The sequence below is a fragment of the Lathyrus oleraceus genome, chromosome 4 (assembly GCF_024323335.1).
Source record: "Lathyrus oleraceus cultivar Zhongwan6 chromosome 4, CAAS_Psat_ZW6_1.0, whole genome shotgun sequence".
NCBI lineage: Eukaryota > Viridiplantae > Streptophyta > Magnoliopsida > Fabales > Fabaceae > Lathyrus > Lathyrus oleraceus.
Window position 1 is genome coordinate 250,074,589 of NC_066582.1, and position 22,564 is coordinate 250,097,152.

The 22,564-nt window shown below is 35.1% G+C and overlaps 1 protein-coding gene across 1 annotated transcript; it reads right to left on the reverse strand.

Annotated features, from left to right (window-relative positions):
• Window positions 1-1,733: 1,733 nt before the first annotated feature.
• On the reverse strand, window positions 1,734-17,146 carry LOC127136919 (uncharacterized). The gene is made up of 3 exons (XM_051063428.1): window positions 16,829-17,146; window positions 15,699-16,477; window positions 1,734-1,860 (listed from the first exon to the last, which is right to left on the reverse strand). The coding sequence occupies exons 1-3, from the start codon at window positions 17,144-17,146 to the stop codon at window positions 1,734-1,736; spliced, it is 1,224 nt and encodes a 407-aa protein (XP_050919385.1).
• Window positions 17,147-22,564: the final 5,418 nt, after the last annotated feature.

The following is a 22,564-nucleotide window of genomic DNA, read 5'->3' on the forward strand; positions in this document are numbered from 1 at the left end:
ATTTATTTATTTACAATAAGATGTATGACTAAATCTTGAGTCTTGATTCGAAGGGTGACACTAATTTATTTATTTACAACAAGACCTGTGAACTAAATCTTGAGTCTTGATTAGAAGGGTCACACTGAATCATTTTGTTGCCAATTTGAAGTTGTATTTTATTAATTTTAAAAGTGTTTTATGATATCAAATAAATGCATTTTGTATATTATGTGATTGAGATAATTTATTGCCATTATTATATTTTAGATAGTTTTTTTTAGAGAAAAGAAGGATGGAAATTTCTTCTTTCGTTTAAAAATACAAAATATAGTTGAAAATGCTTTGAAATGTACTTTTTTTTAAGAATCGGTAATCCGTATCCAACAAAATATAAAATTAATCGATTTTATCAAACTCAAACCAAAAATTAAATTCAATGATTTATTTATCAAACTAAAAGCCGAACCAAAATTTTAATTTTGGTTTGGGTTGCAAGTTAGGTTAAAATCAACATAAACCAATCCATTAAATATTAAGAGTAAGAAATCTATTTTATATATAATAAAGAATATATATATATATATATATATATATATATATATATATATATATATATATATATATATATATATATATATATATATATAAAGACAAATTGACAACAAACTGTGTTGTATTGTATTGTATTGTTATCTTTTTTTGGATAGAAAAATTGATCCCTCTAATATATTTGATGTGTCCTGTTCCGTTTTACATAGACTTTTACGAGTGCGACATTAATAAAAATTTATACAATTTTTAAATTTTAGAGATGCACGAGTGCGACATTAATAAAAATTTATACAACTTTTAAATTTTAGAGATGCAAGATCCACAAATCGCCCCGCTCTCAACCATGTCTAGTACATCTGAGTTTATACAAATTTTTGCGAAACAAACTTAAATATGACAGACATGTCTGTCAATGTTATCGCGTAATGCATAAATCTTTAAAATTTTCGTAAAAGATTTACTATCTTATTTTTTGTGCTAGGAATTATAAGCTTAAAATCATAATCCGACATAACTATCATTACAACTATCCAATAAACTTGAAGTATTTTTAGGGTTAGAAAAGTTTCTTTGATGTTTTTAAGTGCAGACCAGCCATGGCGTAGGCCAACCCGACACACCCTCTTCCCCCTATATTTTAGGCCCTCTAATGTTTGTTTGAAGTGAACCAATACTCCTACACAACTTTTTTTTGTAGGGCATAGAGTTATTAATGATGATTATTTTCAAATAATTAAGACATTCATATAGTGTAATTTTAGAATAGATATTTACTTATATTTATACTATGATATAAGAATTTACTCAATATGTATAAACCGTGTAAAAGTCACTAAAAGCAAAAGTATAACTATATCAAATGTTTTTGATTCTCATTCCCATTTCACTATATATAGAGTCTACACACAATTCGATTGTTTAGTGAACAATAATTTGACACGTTATTGCATTCATATTTTTATCGCTTTTTAACAATACTTTTCTGAGTAAAACAAAAAGCTATGTTTTTTTTACTAAAAATACAGTTAAACACAAACACGCATTCACATGCATGGATCTACACGTAGTTTACCAATTATTACAGCGGTTAGATCAAAACCATAAAAATTTATTTAATACTAATTCTTGTGTTTCAATACATTTTGATTATAAATGTTATATACTTAAAGTTGTCAATGTGCATTATTCTTTATTTTATTTTAAGAGATTTGTAGATGGCTCTTTTTGAGACAATAATATTCAAAATTATCTTCAATGCTAGCTCCAATTCTATTCGAGATTTGTGTGTTTCCAACAAATTTGTCTATATCAGAATCTTTTGAGGGTCTGCATCATAGTATTATTTACAAATTAAGTAAATTAATTAGAATCTAATTAACATTATTATAAATTATATAATCAAAAGCAACGTCTGCAACATAAACAAATTTAGTGGAGTTTTGCTTTTTTTTATTTACTATTGTCACAGTTATGGCTTTGTGCCTAAGTTTTATTCTTTGAACAGCTAAAAAAACTAAAAGTGCAATTCGGTCACAAAACGTGCACAAAAGAAAAGAAAAATGGAAATTATATGTCACGGCATCGTGAAGGATTGTGTCATCAAATAGATTAATTGTATAGAAAGTGTTTAACCTTAATTTTAAGCCACCATTTAAGTGTTGATGGAACTTAATTTGATTTTGATTCAATATTTCATAGGTGGAAAACTCATTATTATTGTTGAAAATTAAAATATATTATTTTGTAGATAAGGTTTTAAGTATATTAAGAAATTGTGTTAACTTAATTACTTTGTAAATTTCACATGTTTATTTATTATCATAGTAACTATCATGGTTATAAATAAAGTCAAGTACATTTAAAAAAAATATCAGATAATAATTGGAAGATGAATATATATATATATATATATATATATATATATATATATATATATATATATATATATATATATATATATATATATATATATATATATATATATATATATATATATATACGCATCAGAGAAGAATAAAACACAGTTGGATGTTTTACCAAAAAGAAAGAAACTAGTTGGTTGCAAGTAAGTGTATACAATAAAGATGGAAAATTTGAGAAACACATAGCAATGTTGCTTGCTAAAGGTTTTGCATTCAAAAACGCAAAAATAATACATTTTTAGTGTATTATATCTTGCTTCCAATTACGGATTAGAATTATAACAATTTGATGTAAAAGAAATGCACTTACGTGAAGAGCTTGAGAAAGGAATTATATGAAGATTTTATTAAGTGGCATATCCTAAATTTTGTTCTTAAGATCTTTTACTTCATAAAGTGCATGTTATGACCATTTTATCTGGTCATTCATTTCATTTGCATTGTTACAGTGATGATCATTTCTATTTCTATTTCATGATAAAACTTTCACCTCATCCAACCAAAAATCAAGGCGCACCACGTTCTTTTTAATAAATATCATATATTTCCTCGATTTAAAAATATAATTGAGGGAAAAAATAATTCAGGGCATGCTTCGAATCCCAGCAACAACAACAACACGCGCGCACACACACACACGCGCACGTACAATAACACACACACAGTACACGCACACACACACACACACAACATCACACGTGTACATACATACACACACACACGCACACACAACAACACACACTCGTGCATACACACACACACACTCACACGCACACACGCACACGTACGCACGCACGCACACACACATGTTTATTTTTATTTTATCTATGAATAGTGTGGAAAGATTCATGTAACTATTAGAAAAAATCTGATAGTACTCCAACATGATTTATAAGTAAAAAAGATAAATTTCACAATTATTGATTTCATGCCAGAGAAATAACACAATTACTAGTATACCCTCAATTAAATTATTACCGCTAACAATATTAAGTAATTAATGCAAGGATAATTTTGAAATAAAGGTATTAAATGAATCTAGATTTGTTGACATTTTCTTATATTTAAGGCCAAAAAATTTAGAAAACTTTTGTTTATAAATAAGACCGAAGGGAGTACCATATTTTAAGGAAAATATTTCAATAGGTTCAACTTATGTTTTTGAAAAGTTTTTGGTTGCTTTTTATGATGTTTTATTCAAGACAACTAAGCATAAGAGCAAGCTGAATTTTATGAGATCTACAAACCTCTTGCACATTTTAATATTATGTCTTTTCTCAATATTTTGTCATCAACTAAAGAGGATAAGTTAAGTTTTTGCTTTACTTTCATAATTAGAAAGATCTCCTTTTAATTATGGCTCTTAGGCATGATTGGATCTCAATCAAATCTGAATACTTTGTATTGAACCAAGGATATTTTGCACTTTTATTTTTCCCTATAAAACTCATAGCCTATTATGAGTTTAGGGTTCCCAACTTTTGTATTTTTCTCCTAGTTTCTAGTTTCTATTTTTCTACTTTTCTTTGTAACTCAAATCTCCAAGGGAGAAATTTGTGGAACAAGGTTTATAATCCAATTCAGGTTTTCTATTCATTCTCTTTATACTTTTTATCTGTTTTGTTTGATTAATATGAGTTTGGTGATGAATATCTTTGTGGTTGTATTTGTCTTCACCATGAGTGAATAGTTTCCTAGGGACTAGGGATTATGGGGATTGTTTCATGACCTATCATATAATATGTTAATATCGATTGTGAGAATTTTAATTAAATTTATTTTTTAACCTGACTGCATGCATTTCAACTTCGCTATGAAAGTAAGTGGTTCTCAGGTATCGACTGTAGTCTGAGAGGATATATGTCGATACTGGAGCGCAGATTTTTAAACAACCTAATCTGGATGATGCAAAAGTTGACGGACAAAATTGAGAAAACATATGGCTAGGAAAAAGTAATGACTCATCAAATAATAATTCGGATGATGCGAAAGCCGATGGATTATTCATCGAAGATAGGGGAAATGCGCTAACAAAAGCAAGTAGTGCCCAATTTTATGTATTTTCTATAATTTATGCAAAAGACTCGCAATAGATGTGACCAGGATCGTATGATTGTGTTATAAACATGAATAGTAACCCCGAGTCCTTTTTGGCCTAATTTGAGATTGATCCGCTGTCGCACACGGGTCAAAAACGAGTAATAAAATATAGTAAAAGGGAAGCGACACCTCGAGTATCGTATCACAAGGATTCTTGTATTATTCTTAACCTAATGAAATCGATTTAAGGGGGGTTTATGTTTTAGTGGTCGATTTAGAAAACAAAGCAAAAAAAGTGATTAAAATAAGCGATTATAAAATAAGTCAATCTACTATTTTCGGTTTCCGGCTAATCATTGGTTTTTACCTACCAATTCCCTAAGCAGCTTCGATCTCTATTCGATTCAAATTCGATTAACAAGCGCAATAGATATATGACAGATTTATATGTTGGTGTAAGCCCTAGAGGGCAATACTTTTGGTACTTGTATCGAATTATTTAAGGCTTTTTCTTTATTATGTTTGTTTAATAAAGTCCCTAGAATAGATAGTCCGTTTAATGTATCAAGTATGACTTAATCATGAGACCACATTAAACATAAGGACATTATTCTTAAAGTATCCGTAGTCGAGCTTTACTGTGAAGTGGGATAACATTAAAGCATTAAGACTATTATGTTTGTAGACTGATAATCACATCTCATGGATCATGGATAAAGAGTTATCAAGTCTTAAACATAGGTATGAATATTAAGAGTAATATTTATACCGGATTGACCCTCTATGAGAATACTATATAGAAAGTTATGCAAAGTGTCATAAATTATTCTCATGGTGATAATGATGTATGCCACTCTTCGACCTGAAACCACTATGGACCCTAGATGTAGAGTCGAGTGCTTTGTTGCTGATCCAACATTGTCCATAACTGGATAACCATAAAGACAGTTGATGGGTACTCCATGAAGCATGCTGAGGGACATGAGTGACCTAGATACAATTTTTCCCATCTTGCGTAACAGGATAAATGTCTATGGGCCCAATATTGAACTAGACAAGGATGACACGGTCTATACCTTGTGTTAAATATAGACATAAGGGCAAAGGGGTAATTATACACATAATTATTATCACAGGAGGTTTTGTCATATCACATGACATTTTCGTGTCTTGGGTAGCAATGATGTGTTGCTAGATACCGCTCACTGTTTATTATGTTAAATGCGTGATTTAATATAATTGCCAACGTCGCGAAAACCTACAGGGTCACACACAAAGGACGGATTGATGAGAGATAGAGTAACTAAGGAACATCGTAAGGTACGGTGCACTTAAGTGGAATATGAAATATGGTAAGGTACCAAATACTTAAGTGATTTTGGGCATATTATAAGATATGGGCCAAAATACACTTAAGTGGGCTTTTTAGCTTGAAGCCCACACAAGTGGTTCTATAAATAGAACCCCTTGGGTAGAAGCATTATAACTAAGACTCAAACTCAAGTGAAGACTTGGAATTTCGTTTCCCTCTCTCTCTCACTCAAAGCCTTCATTCGTACCAGCTAGCACTGAGATTGAAGGAATCCGTTTGTGTGGACTGAGTAGAGACGTTGTCATCGTTCAACGTTCGTGATTGCTCCGTGGATTTGTATCCAAGGTTTTGATCGTTACAAGAGATCTGCACCAAAGTTTGAATCGCCACAAGAGGTAACGATTCTATCACTGATCATGCCCATTCGTAAGGATCACTAAATGGAGACATTTTTAAATTTCGTTGCGCCTTGGATGGCAATTCTCCTTCAGTGGTATCAGAGCCACTTACGAAATCATGAATCTGATAACTGTTTTTGTTATGTATTAATATGATTAAAGACAGAATGGATCAAAGATTAAATTGAGATCGATCAAGTTATATATATGATATATGTAATCCTGATGCAAAATACATTATATATGATATAGTGTTCTCGTTTCGTTCATTCAAACACTCAATGGTTGTTTTCCTTTGAGCGATCAATGGTCATTTGCTTCTTGATCCGACATTAGTATGGTGAAGCAATGACGTGTTGATCAATCATACTGAATCAACAATCGAGATGTGTTTAACGGTCTGAAATTGGTGCATCAGGGTTAGTGACGGCACAAGGGTTGTGTTGTCAGAGAGTTATGCGATTGGGGTTGTGACTGCACAAGAGTTGTGCTTTCTAAACACTTTATGGAACAGTGTTAACCGTTTAACGCATATGGTTAACCGGTTAACGCAATACGAAATAAAAAATTTAAGTTTTTCAAACAGTGTTAACCGGTTAACGCATTTGGTTAACCGGTTAACGCAAGACGAAAAACAGTTTTCCAAGAGATTTTCAAACAGTGTTAACCGGTTAACGCATTTAGTTAACCGGTTAACGCAAGGCAGAAAACAATTTTTGAACAGATTTCAAACAGTGTTAACCGGTTAACGCATATGGTTAACCGGTTAACGCAAGGCAAAATTCACCCGTTCGGCTAACTCAGTGCTTTAAACTTTCACCGCTTGACCCCTGTCCGCTGAACGGAACCACCGTCCGCTGACCGAGCAGCGGAACACCCGTTCCCGCTGACCGGGCAGCGGACCCCCGGCTAACTCTGCGTAGTGTGATCGGTCGTCGAAATTTAGTTTGGTTTTAATTAATTAAAAGAATTAAAATTGATAATAATAATAATATGTTTATTATTGTCTTGTGGTGATCGGTTATGGCCTTAGTTTTCCTTTATTTTGTTTTGGTTTTTAAAATACGACCTGCGTGTCGTGCCTCTCTTTTAATCTCTCAATGTAACTTCTTTTCTCATCTCACTCCCTCGTATGTAAAACGAGTTTCTTTTATGTAATTTAATGATATGAATAAAGCAAAGAAGTCAGTGCCAAAGGAGGACAACCTTGAAGATCTTGCTTGGAGAAGCTTAGATCGTTGTTAGGTCAGCTTAGGTTCTCTCATTGGCTTGGGAGAACAATTGCGCTAGGGGCCATAACTGTTACATTATGTATGTATGTATGTTGATGCATGTGAATGTATGTTGATGCATGTGAGAGGCGATTTATATGATAAATAAGCCGGTGAGATCCGAAAAAATTGCAATTCCCTCAAATTAAATATTAAGTTTATGCTTTCCAAGTTTTAACACTCATCAAGACTAGTATCGGATAATGTAGGTTTCGCCTACGCGAGGTGCATGTTCTATATTAGTAAGGTGCGATAGGATAATTGTAATATCCAACTGTTAAAACAATGGGTCAAACTTAACTAAACAAATTATAATAATATTATATATGTTTGCTTTCCAAGTTTTAGCACTCATCAAGACTAGTATCGGACAATGTAGGTTTCGCCTACGCGAGGTGCATTTTCTATATTGGTAAGGTGCGATGGGATAATTGTAATATCCAACTGCTAAAACGATGGGTCAAACTTGATTATAATAATATTATATATGTTTAGAAGCAAGAGTTGGGAATGATCCATATGATGGATTGGAATAAGGAGTTATTCACCCAACTGAAATTTTCGAGAGTTGTATGAGATACAATTGGAAGGAGTTCCTACCTAAATAACCTAGTTTTGTGTAATCCGCCTACGCGGACTTAGAACGAAGTGAAATATGGATCTCGACCCACTAGAAAATCTTCCAACGGGATTTTCCGAATCAAATGATGAGGGTCATTTGTTTTGAGAAAAATAGTGGGAGCATATTTAATTAAAGGCCTAATTAAATATGTCAATGATACTTATATTTTCATTAATCCTTATGTAGATTACCATGACAACAAACACCTCTAACAACATCTTGCGATCAATCCTTGATAAGGAAAAATTGTCTGGGACAAATTTTCTGGATTGGCATCGAAACCTGAGGATTGTCCTCAAACATGATAAAAAGTTGTATGTCTTAGAGACACCTGTTCCTGAAGAGGAACCTCCTAGTTCTGCACCTAAGGCAGAAAGAGATGCTTATAAGAAGCATGTCGATGATGCCAATGAAACTGCTTGTCTCATGCTAGCTACCATGAACTCAGAATTGCAAAAGCAACATGAGAACATGTCAGCGTTCGATATGATCGAACACCTGAAGATGCTCTATCAAGAGCAAGCAAGGCATGAGAGGTTTGAAGTTTCAAAAGCCCTTTTTCAAGGCAAGTTAGCTGAGGGAGCCCCTGTAGGTCCCCATGTACTCAAGATGATTGGGTATATAGAAAACCTTGAGAGATTGGGTTTTCCCCTCGGAAAGGAACTTGCGACTGATTTGATCTTGCAATCATTTCCAGATGGGTTCAGACAATTTATCCTAAATTTCAATATGAATGATATGGACAAATCGCTTCCTGAACTGCTCGCCATGTTAAGAACTGCCGAGCAGAATCTGAAGTCAAAAGGGAAGTCCATTCTAATGATCGGAAATGGAAAGAGACAGAACAAAAGGCCCACTAAGCAGGGTGATAAAGGGAAAGGCAAGGAAGTTGCCAAACCCAAACCCACCGTTGCTGCTTTAAAGCCTAGTTGAGGCATAGCAAAAGAAGGCACTTGCTTCCATTGCGGTAAGACCGGACACTGGAAGAGAAACTGCCCAAAGTACCTGGAAGATAAGAAGAATGGAGTAGAGACTTCAACTTCAGGTATTTTTGTTATTGAAATTAATTTATCTACTTCTGCATCATGGGTATTAGATACTGGATGCGGTTCTCACATTTGTACAAATGTGCAGGGACTAAAAAGGAGTAGAGATTTGGCAAAAGGTGAAGTCGACCTACGAGTTGACTATGGAGCAAAGGTTGTTTCTTTAGCCGTAGGAACTTATGTATTGACTTTACCTAGTGGTTTAATAATTCAGTTAGAGAACTGTTATTATGTACCTGCAATTAGCAGGAATATTATTTCCATTTCTTATTTGGACAAGTTTGGTTTTTCATTTATAATAAAGAACAATTGTTACTCAATTTATTTGAATGATATATTCTATGCTTCTGCACAAATGAACAATGGACTATATGTCCTTGATCTTAAAATGCCTATTTATAACATTAATACTAAAAGGATGAAACCTAATGAGTTAAATCCAACTTACCTTTGGCATTGTCGATTAGGCCACATAAATGAGAAACGCATTTCCAAACTCCATAAAGATGGACTGTTGGACTCTTTTGATTATGAATCATATGAGACATGCAGATCTTGTTTAATTGGAAAGATGACAAAGTCTCCATTCACAGGAAAAGGTGAAATATATAATGATCTTTTGGCCCTCATACATACTGATGTATGTGGACCACTGAACATGCCAGCCAGAGGAGGTTTTCAGTACTTCATCACATTTACTGATGATTTCAGTAGATATGGTTATGTGTATTTAATGAAACACAAATCATAGTCCTTTGAAGAGTTCAAGGAATTCAAGAATAAAGTATAAAAACCAACTAGGTAAGAATATTAAAACTCTTCGATCAGATCGAGGTGGTGAATATTTAAGCCTAGAGTTTGATGACCATCTGAAAGAGTGTGGGATCCTATCCCAACTCACTCCTCCTGGAACACCCCAATGGAATGGTGTATCTGAGAGAAGAAATCGAACCCTGTTGGACATGGTCCGATCCATGATGAGTCACGCCGATCTTCCAAACTCCTTTTGAGGACATGCACTATTGACATCAGCTTACACACTTAACCGTGTTCCATCCAAAAAGGTTGAGAAGACACCATATGAGATATGGAGTGGTAAGAAACCACATATGTCTTACATGAAGATTTGGGGTTGCGAAGTTTATGTGAAACGACAAATTTCAACTAAGCTTGAGCCCAAATCTGACAAATGCTTATTTGTGGGGTATCCTAAAGAAAAAAGAGGGTATTACTTCTACAATCCTTCAGAGGGAAAAGTGTTTGTCGCTCGAACTGGAGTTTTCCTAGAAAAGGATTTTATTTCCAAAGGAATCAGTGGGAGGAAAGTAGAGCTTGAAGAAATTCAAGAATCACAAGGCATTGATACACCTATGGATGAATAAGAGCAGGAAACACAAATAGTTGTGTAAGAGCAACCTGCTCAAGTAGAACAAGACCAGCGTAGGTCAAGCAGGATACGTCACCTACTTGAGATATATGGATATCTGATCAAGGTGATGTATTACTCATGGATCAAGTACGAACATGAGCCCTGTGTCTACAAGAAGGTTAGTGGGAGCATGATTGTGTTCCTGGTATTATATGTAGATGACATATTACTCATTGGAAACGATATCCCTACCCTGCAACGAGTAAAGTCTTGGTTGGGGAAATGCTTTTCTATGAAGGACCTAGGTGAAGCAGCCTATAAATTAGGAATCAGAATCTATAGAGATAGATCACAAAATGCTTGGCCTAAGTCAGAGTACATAGACAAAGTGCTGAGACGCTTTAATATGAATGATTCCAATGGTTATGTGTTTTGCTTAAATGGTGGCGCTGTGAGCTAGAAAAGTTCAAAGCAAGATACAGTTGCTGATTCTACAACCGAGGCCGAGTATATTGCTGCCTCAAGTGCATCAAAGGAAGCTGTTTAGATCAAAAAGTTCATTAGTGAACTTGGCATAGTCCCTAGCATTGTGGATCCCATTGGTCTCTATTGTGATAACAATGGTGCTATCGCACAAGTTAAGGAGCCTAGATCTCACCAACGATCCAAACACATACTTAGACGTTATCACCTCATTCGAGAGATAATAGATAGAGGAGATGTGAAAATATATAGAGTACCTACACTTGACAATATTGTTGACCCACTGATAAAGCCTCTTGCGCAGCAGAAGCATGATGGCCATACTAGATTAATGGGCATTAGGGGTATGCCTGATTGACTCTAGCGCTAGTGGGAGATTGTTGGTGTAAGCCCTAGAGGGCAATACTTTTGGTACTTGTATCGAATTATTTAAGGCTTTTTCTTTACTATGTTTGTTTAATAAAGTCCCTAGAATAGATAGTCCGTTTAATGTATCAAGTATGACTTAATCATGAGACCACATTAAACATAAGGACACTATTCTTAAAGTATCCGTAGTCGAGCTTTATTGTGAAGTGGGATAACATTAAAGCATTAAGACTATTATGTTTGCAGACTGATGATCACATCTCATGGATCATGGATAAAGAGTTATCAAGTCTTAAACATAGGTATGAATATTAAGAGTAATATTTATACCGGATTGACCCTCTATGAGAATACTATATAGAAATTTATGCAAAGTGTCATAAGTTATTCTCATGGTGATAATGGTGTATGCCACTCTTCGACCTGAAACCACTATGGACCCTAGACGTAGAGTCGAGTGCTTTGTTGCTGATCCAACATTGTCCGTAACTGGATAACCATAAAGACAGTTGATGGGTACTCCACGAAGCATGCTGAGGGACATGCGTGACCTAGATACAATTTTTCCCATCCTGCGAAACAGGATAAATGTCTATGGGACCAATATTGAACTGGACAAGGATGACACGGTCTATACCTTGTGTTAAATATAGACATAAGGGCAAAGGGGTAATTATACACATAATTATTATCACAGGAGGTTTTGTCATATCACATGACATTTTCGTTAAATGCGTGATTTAATATAATTGCCAACGTCGCGAAAACCTACAGGGTCACACACAAAGGACGGATTGATGAGAGATAGAGTAACTAAGGAACATCGTAAGGTACGGTGCACTTAAATGGAATATAAAATATGGTAAGGTACCAAATACTTAAGTGATTCTTGGCATATTATAAGATATGGGCCAAAATACACTTAAGTGGGCTTTTTAGCTTGAAGCTCACACAAGTGGTTCTATAAATAGAACCCCTTGGGTAGAAGCATTATAACTAAGACTCAAACTCAAGTGATGACTTGGAATTTCGTTTCCCTCTCTCTCTCACTCAAAGCCTTCATTCGTACCAGCTAGCACTGAGATTGAAGGAATCCGTTCGTGTGGACTGAGTAGAGATGTTGTCATCGTTCAACGTTCGTGATCGCTCCGTGGATTTGTATCCAAGGTTTTGATCGTTACAAGAGATCTGCACCAAAGGTTTGAATCGCCACAAGAGGTAACGATTCTATCACTGATCATGCCCATTCGTAAGGATCACTAAATGGAGAAAATTTTAAATTCCGCTGCGCCTTGGATGGTAATTCTCCTTCATTATATTCCTATATTCCGAATTAAGCAAACGAATAAATACAATCGTGAATTAAGCAAACACGATATGCAAACGCAATTTAACGAGAAAGCGACGAAAACGACGATGAATAGTTAGGAATGCAATCATACGAATTTAATCAAAACCATTCCATAAAATAAAGATTAAGCAAATGAAATTTCATAGAATATGATTAAAAGAGAATGAAATTAAATTTGATAGAATAAAAACCTCAAAGCCTTGGAAATTCGGTTACAGCAAATTGACTCTAGGAGATTAGTTCCTCTTCATGATCGCACAAAAGCAAAAAGTTATCGTGAATAATGTGTGATTGCTACAGTACCGCGGCTGCCCTTTTAAATAGAATAAGCGTTTCACTAATAATTCAAACTGGGCCAGAAAACCTAAATTCGGCCCAACAAATGGCCCAAAAGAAAATATTTCCTAAAGCACGAAACGTTAACGAATTATTTGAGATGTCGGAACTCCGAATCAGCTTTTGTATTCAACATAAAAATTGTAGCTCTTTCTCTTAGCTTTCCAACACATGTCAGAACTTGCAAAACGGCACCCCGTAGCTCAAGTTATGATCCGAACAGTGGACAGGCATCAAATAACCGCTAAAACTGAAAATAGCAAACGAAAATAGATTAAAGGCAACCATGAACTTAAATCTAAAAACATAATAATATAGTAAAATAAGATAAATAAACTAGATGAATGCCCAAGTAAAATTATAGAAGAATATGCATCAAAATGTACTGATCAAATTCCCCCACACTTGAACTTTTGCACTTCGAGCAAAATTACAATTTCAAAACAAAAGGAAAGAAAACAGAACATGCACTTCCAAAAGTTTTCAAGATACAAGGTATAACCATAATTCTAAGTCTAAGCTTCAAGAACATGGTGTTAGTAAGCAACTTTTTGTGACATTCAAAGCAGATAGAAAAACAGATTACCAAAAAGTACATCAACAACAGTAAGATCCTCACAGGATATAATTCACTCAACTCTCAAGTGTTTAGATTAACTGTTTACACTCAAAGCATAACATGAAAATTCGTACTACCATAAGCTTGAAAAGGCTCTAACATCCACAATTGAAATACATGCACACAAAGATCAAAAGGACTTTTATTTGGTTGTAACGTGGCCAAGGTAAGGGTGAGATAAATCCTAAAGGGTACTAAGCTAAAATTCAAAGAGATAAAAGAGACTTGAAAGAAACTGCGGGAGTTGAATTTATAAAATATTTCATTCACTTGAACAACTTTATAGCAATTTTTCTCTCTTCTCCTTCCTCTTTTTATTCATTTTTTTCGAAGGAGTATGTATTGACATGTACTGAAATATTACAAACAGAATTCCTTTTTTTTCTTCCTCTTATCCTTCTATTTTTTCTTCCTCTTATCCTTCTATTTTTTCATTCCTTTTTTTTCTTTTCTATTTTTTTTTCTTTTTCTGTCATCTTCTGAAATATTACAAACATAATTATTCAACCTCACACAACTCCAAACAAGACTCTTTCAACCCTTTGAATAGGGTGATAATATTGTTTTTCACTTCTCGACTTGTAATGAGTTTTAAACAAAAAAGGGAGAATAGGCTCAAGGGGGTTTCAAACAAGGGATGAAATTATTTCAGGGTTGGCTTTTTGGCTAACTGGCTAAAAAAACAAAAAAACAAAAACAAAATTACTTTTATCATATCAGTGTGCACAATTAAACAACAGCATCAATAAGAGTCAATTCAAGTTCTAGAGACTAACAAACATGAGTGAATCACACAAGAAAGAAAGAGATGGATTTTTGTATGTTATCCATATAAAGCTCAAAGCTCACCAGGGTTAATGATCTACTGCTAAAGATATACAATTTAGAGTCTAGTCCTACCTATCATACTAAAAATGCACATCAAAATTTTCACATCACACCACAAGACTTTAGTCAAGAGAACTAAGAAAAATATTCATAATTGTAACTCAAAAACCAAAGGAAAAAGCATGCAATTTTTTTTAAGAAAGCAAACAAAAACCAAAACAGAGAAAAACTAAAAACAAAACAAAGAAACAAAACAAATAAATAGTTCCCTCCCCCACACTTAAAACATACATTGTCCTCAATGAAAGAGCATAAATATAAAATAAGAGTGAGAGAAAGGAAAGAACACACCCGAGGAGTCAAGGCGGATAAATGATTGCATAAGTAGCCTTTCCCAAAGAGAGCTCTTCTACAGTCTCTTCTTCCAAAGTCGGGTTCTCATGGAGTAGCTTTGGGTAGTGTCCATTGACCTTGAAATTTTGATTAGTGCATTTGCCTTGTATTCCAAAATCAAAAAAGTATCTTCGATAAGTAAAAGTGTTGAATGGGCATGTGAAAGTGATCTCCTTTTTCATAACATCAAGAATTAAAGGATTACGGGGCTGCCTCACTACATTTGTTTCATCTTTAAGTGAGATCCTATGCATACATATGGATGAGCTAATATCACGAGTGTCGGCCAAGGTCCATCCAGTTCCTTTCTTATATTTCTGCTTAAGTTGAAGCTTTTGCTGAATCATATGAATCCTCGGGAAGTGGTTTAGGCTCTAAAGAATGTGGTTGTTCAATGGATGGTATGTTTGGGGCAGCCGGAATGTCAAGAGCTTCATCTACATAAACAACTTCATTTACACTGTCACCCTGCAAGGCAGCATCAATCTCAGCACAAACAACACAAAGGTTAGTGTCAGTACAATCATCACATGAATAAACATCATCAAACTCAGATAGAGATGGAAAATCAAGTGAAAACAATTCAGAAAAGGTGTCATCAACCAACTCAGAGATCAATTCAATATGAAAAACAGAATGCTCCTCCAAGGGATGTTTCATGGCATCGAAAATGTTAAATTTTGCGACAATGCCACCAAATTCCATGGACATGGTTCCATCGTCGACATCAATTTTTGTTTTCGCCGTTTTCATGAATGGTCTGCCTAAAATGATGGGCGATCTGCTCGAATTTGTTTCTCCATACATGTCCAGAATGTAGAAATCTACAGGAAAAATCAAGTCATTAACTTGAACAAGCACATCTTCCACTACTCCAATAGGGCGAGCATTACTTCTGTTCGCTAGTTGAATGATTAAACATGTATGATGTAAAGGACCAAGGTCAAGGTTATTATAAACAGAAGTAGGCATAATATTAATGCCTGCTCCCAAATCAAGCATGCAATTTTCGAATTTACTATCCCCAATGGTACATGGAATATAAAAAGTTCCTGGATCCTTGCTCTTTTGGGGTATGGTCTGATTGAGGGATGAAACAATAGCTTTTTCAGGTGAATGTTTAGGCTGGATAAGGGCTGAAATGTTTCGTCCCAAATTTACTCTCTCATTGCCCTTCAACCTTTTCTTACTTGTGCACAAGTCTTTTAGAAATTTTGCATACTTTGGAACCTGCTTAATAACATCAAGAAGCGGAATGTTTACTGCCACTTTTATGAACACATCTAAAATCTCTCTCTCCTTGTCTCCATCACCAGTCCTTTTATTTTTCAGTATTCTATGTGGGAATGGAACTGGTGGCACATACTCCTTCTCTTTTTCTTTTTCAGTTTCTACCACAAGAGAGGGTTCAGTTTCTATCACAACGGAAGAAGGTTCAGGTGTTACCTCAAGAATTTTTTTATTTTTTTCTGGGGCTGGTTCTGTTATCTTCTCGGATCTCAAGGAAATTGCACTCACATTAGCATTAGGGCCTTTTGGATTCACAACTGTTTGAGCAAGAAGTTGGTTTGATCCTTGGGCTTGCTGCATGGCATTCATTGAAGTGGCAATCTGTCCAATCTGTGTCTGCAAAGTCTGAATACTGGAATCTGTTTGTTGCTGAAATTGGAGATTGTTAACAGTCATTTGTTTGACAAGATCCTCCAATGAAGGCCTGAAAGGTGCAAAGGTGGAGACTTGTGGAGTGGTTTGTGGTTGTGGCAGGGGTATGACTAATTTTTGTGGGGTGGGCTGCTGGTTTCCATATCAAAGGTTTGGATGGTTCCTCCACTTGGGGTGATATTTGTTGGTGGACAAGTCAGGAATGTTGTACCCTTTCTGATTGTTGCTTTGGTTGAAAAAGTTAGCTGCATATGCTTGAGGCAACTGAGTGACCGAATCATCTTGAAAAATAGGACATGTGTCAGTTGGATGTTCAATAGAAGTACAAATACCACACAACTTTGTTGTTTGAGGTTTACCCACTGCCATTTGTTTCACTAAAGAAGTAAGCTCTTCAATTCTGGTTTCTAAAGCCTTGTTGGAAGAGGAAACATGAATGTCATTCACACCTTTTGTTTGGACCATATAATTATTTCTGGTTGTGAATTGTTGGGAGTTGAGTGACATGTTCTCAATCAGGGCTTTAGCAGCAACTGGAGTTTTATCGACAAGTGCTCCACCACTAGCAGCATCAAGAATGTTTTTATCCATTGGTAACAATCCCTCATAGAAATACTGAATAAGCAGTTGTTCGGTAATTTGATGTTGAGGGAAGCTGGATACTAATTATTAGAATCTCTCCCAATACTCAGCCAATGACTCATTTCCCTGTCTAATACCACATATATCTTTTCGGATTGATGCAGCCCTGGAGGTAGGAAAGAATCTCTCTAGGAAGACTCTCTTCAAATCATTCTAAGTCGTGACAGAATTTGGCTCAAGATAATATAACCAATCCTTGGCAGCACCCTGTAGTGAAACCGGGAAAGCTCTCAGCTTGATGTGATCTTCGGTGATTCCTTCAGGTCTCAATGGTGTAGAGCAAACAACCTGAAATTCCTTAAGATGCTTATGCGGGTCCTCACCTGCAAGACCACTAAACCTTGGCAACAAGTGTATTAAACCAGATTTCAACTCAAAAGGAACAGTAACATCAGCATATTAAATACATAAACCATTATAATTCATATCATGAGCAACAAGTTCTCTCAGAGTTCTTTGGTCAGCCATATTAAACTCAATAGAAAAAAAATCAACAAAGAATGAGAAAACACATAACTAATCCAGCAATGCAGCAACAAATAGGAAAATACCGACAATGTCCCTATTAAGATCAAACAATTGAAATACGTAAAAAAAACTATTAAAATAAAAGGGAAAAAATACAAAAACACAAAAATTAATCTAATAACGTCAATTAAAATTTTTGAGAATTTTTTCGGAATTTTCTGAAACTATCAAAACAGAAAGAAAAAAAAATCATAAAAAATAGAAAAATAAGGAATTTCGGGTTTTTAGGATGACTTCCACTATTTAGTTCCTAAATAGAGGCTTTTGATCCTTGATTTTTTCCTAGTTAATCGACAAAGAATCGAAATAATTTGAGCCGATTTTCTTAAAAAAATAGATTTTTTTTATCCTGAAACACAAAACCACCAGAACACAAGAAAGTTAGGGCAAAAAAATGTTAAAACACATATGACTATAATAATAGTTAGACTATAATAATGGTTAAAATCTAAAAGAATCCCCAGCAACGGCGTCAATTTAATCCGCTGTCGCACACGGGTAAAAAACGAGTAATAAAATATAGTAAACAGGAAGCGACACCTCGAGTATCGTATCGCAAGGATTCTTGTATTATTCTTAACCTAATGAAATTGATTTAAGGGGGGTTTATGTTTTAGTGGTCGATTTAGAAAACAAAGCAAAAAAAGTTATTAAAATAAGCGGTTATAAAATAAGCTAATCTACTGTTTTCGGTTTCTGGCTAATCATTGGTTTTTACCTACCAATTCCCTAAGCGGCTTCGATCTCTATTCGATTCAAATTCGATTGACAAGCGCAATAGATATATGACAGATTTATATTCCTATATTCCGAATTAAGCAAACGGATAAATACAATCGTGAATTAAGCAAACACGATTTACAAACGCAATTTAACGACAAAGCAACGAAAACGGCGATTAATAGTTAGGAATGCAATCATACGAATTTAATCAAAACCATTCCATAAAATACAGATTAAGCAAATGAAATTTCATAGAATATGATTGAAAGAGAATGAAATTAAATTGATAGAATAAAAACCTCAAAGCCTTGGAAATTCGGTTACAGCAGATTGACTCTAGGAGATTAGTTCCTCTTCATGATCGCATAAAAATAAAAAGTTATCGTGAATAATGTGTGATTGCTACAGTACCGCGGCTGCCTTTTTAAACAGAATAAGGGTTTCACTAATAATTCAAACTGGGTCGGAAAACCTAAATTCGGCCCAACAAATGGCCCAAAAGAAAATATTTCCTAAAGTACGAAACTTCAACGAATTATTTGAGACGTCGGCACTCCGAATCAGCTTTTGTCTTCAACATAAAAGTTGTATCCCTTTCTCTTAGCTTTCCAACACATGTCAGAACTTGCAAAACGACATCCTGTAGCTCAAGTTATGACCCGAACAGTGGACAGGTATCAAATAACCGCTAAAACTGAAAATAGCAAACGAAAATAGATTAAAGACAACCATGAACTTAAATCTAAAAACATAATAAAATAGTAAAATAAGAAAAATAAACTAGATAAATGCCCAAGTACAATTATAGAAGAATCTGCATCAAAATGCACTAATCAGAGATTTAAGTGATTTTTTCGCTGTATCTATTTAATTTATTTTTCTTTCAAGTTGTTTACTAAAATCTCTACTTTTGATTTCTCTAGATATACACTAACTGAATAAGAATTTGATACTTAAACAATTGGTCTCTATGGTTCGATGTTTATTTTATTACTTCACAATAGTCATGCATTTGCGGTTGCATCAGGTTTTTGGCGATGTTGTCGTGGATCAATTGCGTTTGATATAGAATTTATGTTTGATCATTGTATAAACTAGAGCTTATTTTTTTGCTTGTTTTATTGTGATTGTTTGTTGTAGTTCTCGTTGCTCTTTTATGCGCATAACTCATTCTGTTGATAACTTAGTTGAGCTTGTTGACGAAATTGAGCTTTTCTTACTCGAGAGACACCGATATCTTAGATTACAAGCTATGGGCGATCTAATTGATACTAAGACTCTTAACTTTTATTATATTCCTACCGAGGAGAAACTGCATTGTAGTATTGTGCACCCACCAATTGTGGCTCATAATTTTGAACTAAAACCTTCCTTGATCGGTATGGTACAACAAAACTAATTTTCCAGTTTACCTTCGGAAAATCCTAATCTTCATATTTCTATTTTTGTTTACAATTGTGGAACCGTTAAGCCAAATGGTATTGACCAAAATGTCATTCTCCTTCATCTATTTCCATTTTGTTTAAGAGACCGTGTGTGGGCTTGACTCCAATCCTTGCCCGTCAATTCTACTACTTAATGGACCCAGTTGAAAGCGGCCTTTCTAGAGTGGTACTTTTCGCCAAGTCAAATGGACCAAGTTAGGAATGAGATCAACAATTTTAGGCAAGAAGAAAGAGAATCCTTGTTTCACGAGTGGGAGCATATAAAAATTTGCTAAGACTATGTTTGTCCCATGGGCTTGAGAACTGGATGATTATCCATACCTTTAATAATGGTCTCTCTTACTACACAAGGTTGACCCTTGATGAGGCTTCCGACGGAGCCCTAATGAATAGTCCTTAATATGTAGCCTACAATTTGATAGAAGAGATGGATAAAAACCACCACTCAGGGGGAAGTGTGTGACAAGTCGCCTCTAAGTCTACTCCTAAAACTAGTGGTATGTATGAGGTTAATGTTTTTTATCACATTAAATCTAAGTTGGATGCTCTTTACGAAAAGATAGATAGCCTAAGCATCACACTTTCCACACATACTATTCCAGCCCATATTAATTTGGTTTCCCCCGCCACACTCTACTGTGAGATATACGGAGTCAAAGGAACAACCCCTACTCTAACACCTACAATCTGGGGTGGCATGATCACCCCAGCTTCTCTTATAGAAACAATAACCCCCAACAAGCCATGGGACCTACGGGTTTCCAAAAAGCTACACAACCCGAGCCTAAGAAGTCTAATCTTGAACTTTTGGTGGAAAAATTTGTTTTGACACAAACTCGTCAAAATGATGAGTTTAGAAATCAAGAACCTCTTCACCAATGAGGCGCTTAGTAGGGATGGCAATTAGAATCATCCCTAGTGGTTACCCTCAAAATTTACCAATAATGCATAGGGTAAAAACTCGCAAAATGGATATTGGCACAAACAATTACCCATTAAAATAAGTGGGTATGGGCTCAGGTACGGGTATATTACTACCCACCCCGCCCCCCATACCCACATAATATATATTTATGTGTTTTTATTTTTATTCTTATGTACATAAGTTAATTGACAAATTTGATTGAATACATCACTATTAAATTTGTATGCATTTTTGTATAAATGTTTGTTTATTTCTTAACTCAACAATAATATCCTCGGTTTTTTAAGTATTATTAAAAACTTAAAATTACATGATAAATTATAATTGATCAATTATTTTTATTAGAAATACGGGTAAACGGGCATGGGTACTGGTACTTAGGTACCCATAAGGCACGGGTATGGGTACAAATGTTGGTGCCCACGCATGTATGGGCTCTGACCCGTGGATTTTTTCAAACTGCAAGTATGGGGATGGGTACTATAGTATCCTGCCCATACCTTACCCATTATCATCCCTAGTGCTTAGGCAATTGAACACTAAGGTTGATAATGTTGTCACTCATACCAAGATGTTGGAGACTAAAATCTCCCAAGTGGCACAACAACAAGCCGCTTCTCCCGTTCCTCCCGGGTCATTTCTGGGGTAGCCCGAGCAAAATTATAAGGGGTATTTGAATGTCGTGACAACCCGTAATGGTAAGGAAGTGGGTAATTCTAGTTCTAAATAGATAGAGGTTGAGGTTAGTGTGCCAACACCTTCCTAAAAGGAGGTTATTGAAGAGGTTGAGAAGGAAGCATCATATATTACTCATCCTCCCTACAAACCTATTGTTCCTTTCCCACAAAGGCTTGTGAATGCCAAGGTGGATGCCCAATTTAAATTTTTTATGGAACTTCTCGAGAAGATCAACCTCAATGTTCCTTTCATTGAGGTGCTAACCCAAATTCCATCATATGCCAAGTTCTTAAAAGAGACCCTTTCCAAGAAAAGAAAGCTAGTGGACCATGAAACTGTGACCATGACCCTTGATAGTAGTGTAGTGATCTAAAACATGGTGAACCCTAAGCTCAAAGATCCAGGAAGTTTCTCTATCCCTTGTAATATAGCTACCATGGACTTTGAGAAAGCTCTATGTGACTTAGGATCTAGTGTTAGCCTAATTCCCTTGTCTGTGTGTAAGAAGTTGGATATGAGAGAGATAAAGCCTGCCAATATGTCTTTGTAACTTGCCGATAGATCGATTAAGTATCCCATAGTTATGTTAGAGGATATCTTGGTGAGAGTGGGATAGTATTATGTGTTGATTGACTTTATCATAATGGACATAGATGTAGATCCTAAGATCTCGATAAATTTAGGAAGGACTTCTTAGCCATGATGGGGGCCATCATAGATATAAAGAGACAAAAGTTTAATTTTGAGGTAAGAGAGGAAAAGATTGAGTTTATTCTAGTAAAAATCATGAAAAACTCTCCTTTGAGGGGTTATTGTTGCTTAGTCGATATTATCGACGCTTGTGTTCAAAAGAGCACATCAGAACCTTCTCCGACTGATAAGTTTGAAGTGTGTTTGCTTCATGGTGCCTAAAACAATAAATAAAATATAGAAGTGAAGGCTTATGAGGAGATATTGGACGAAAGTACCATTGCCTCATAACAAAGCTTTGAAGTGCTTGTAACACAAGGCGACGAGCCCGAGCAATAAAAATACCAAATAGAGCTTAAATTGTTCCCAAAGACTCTT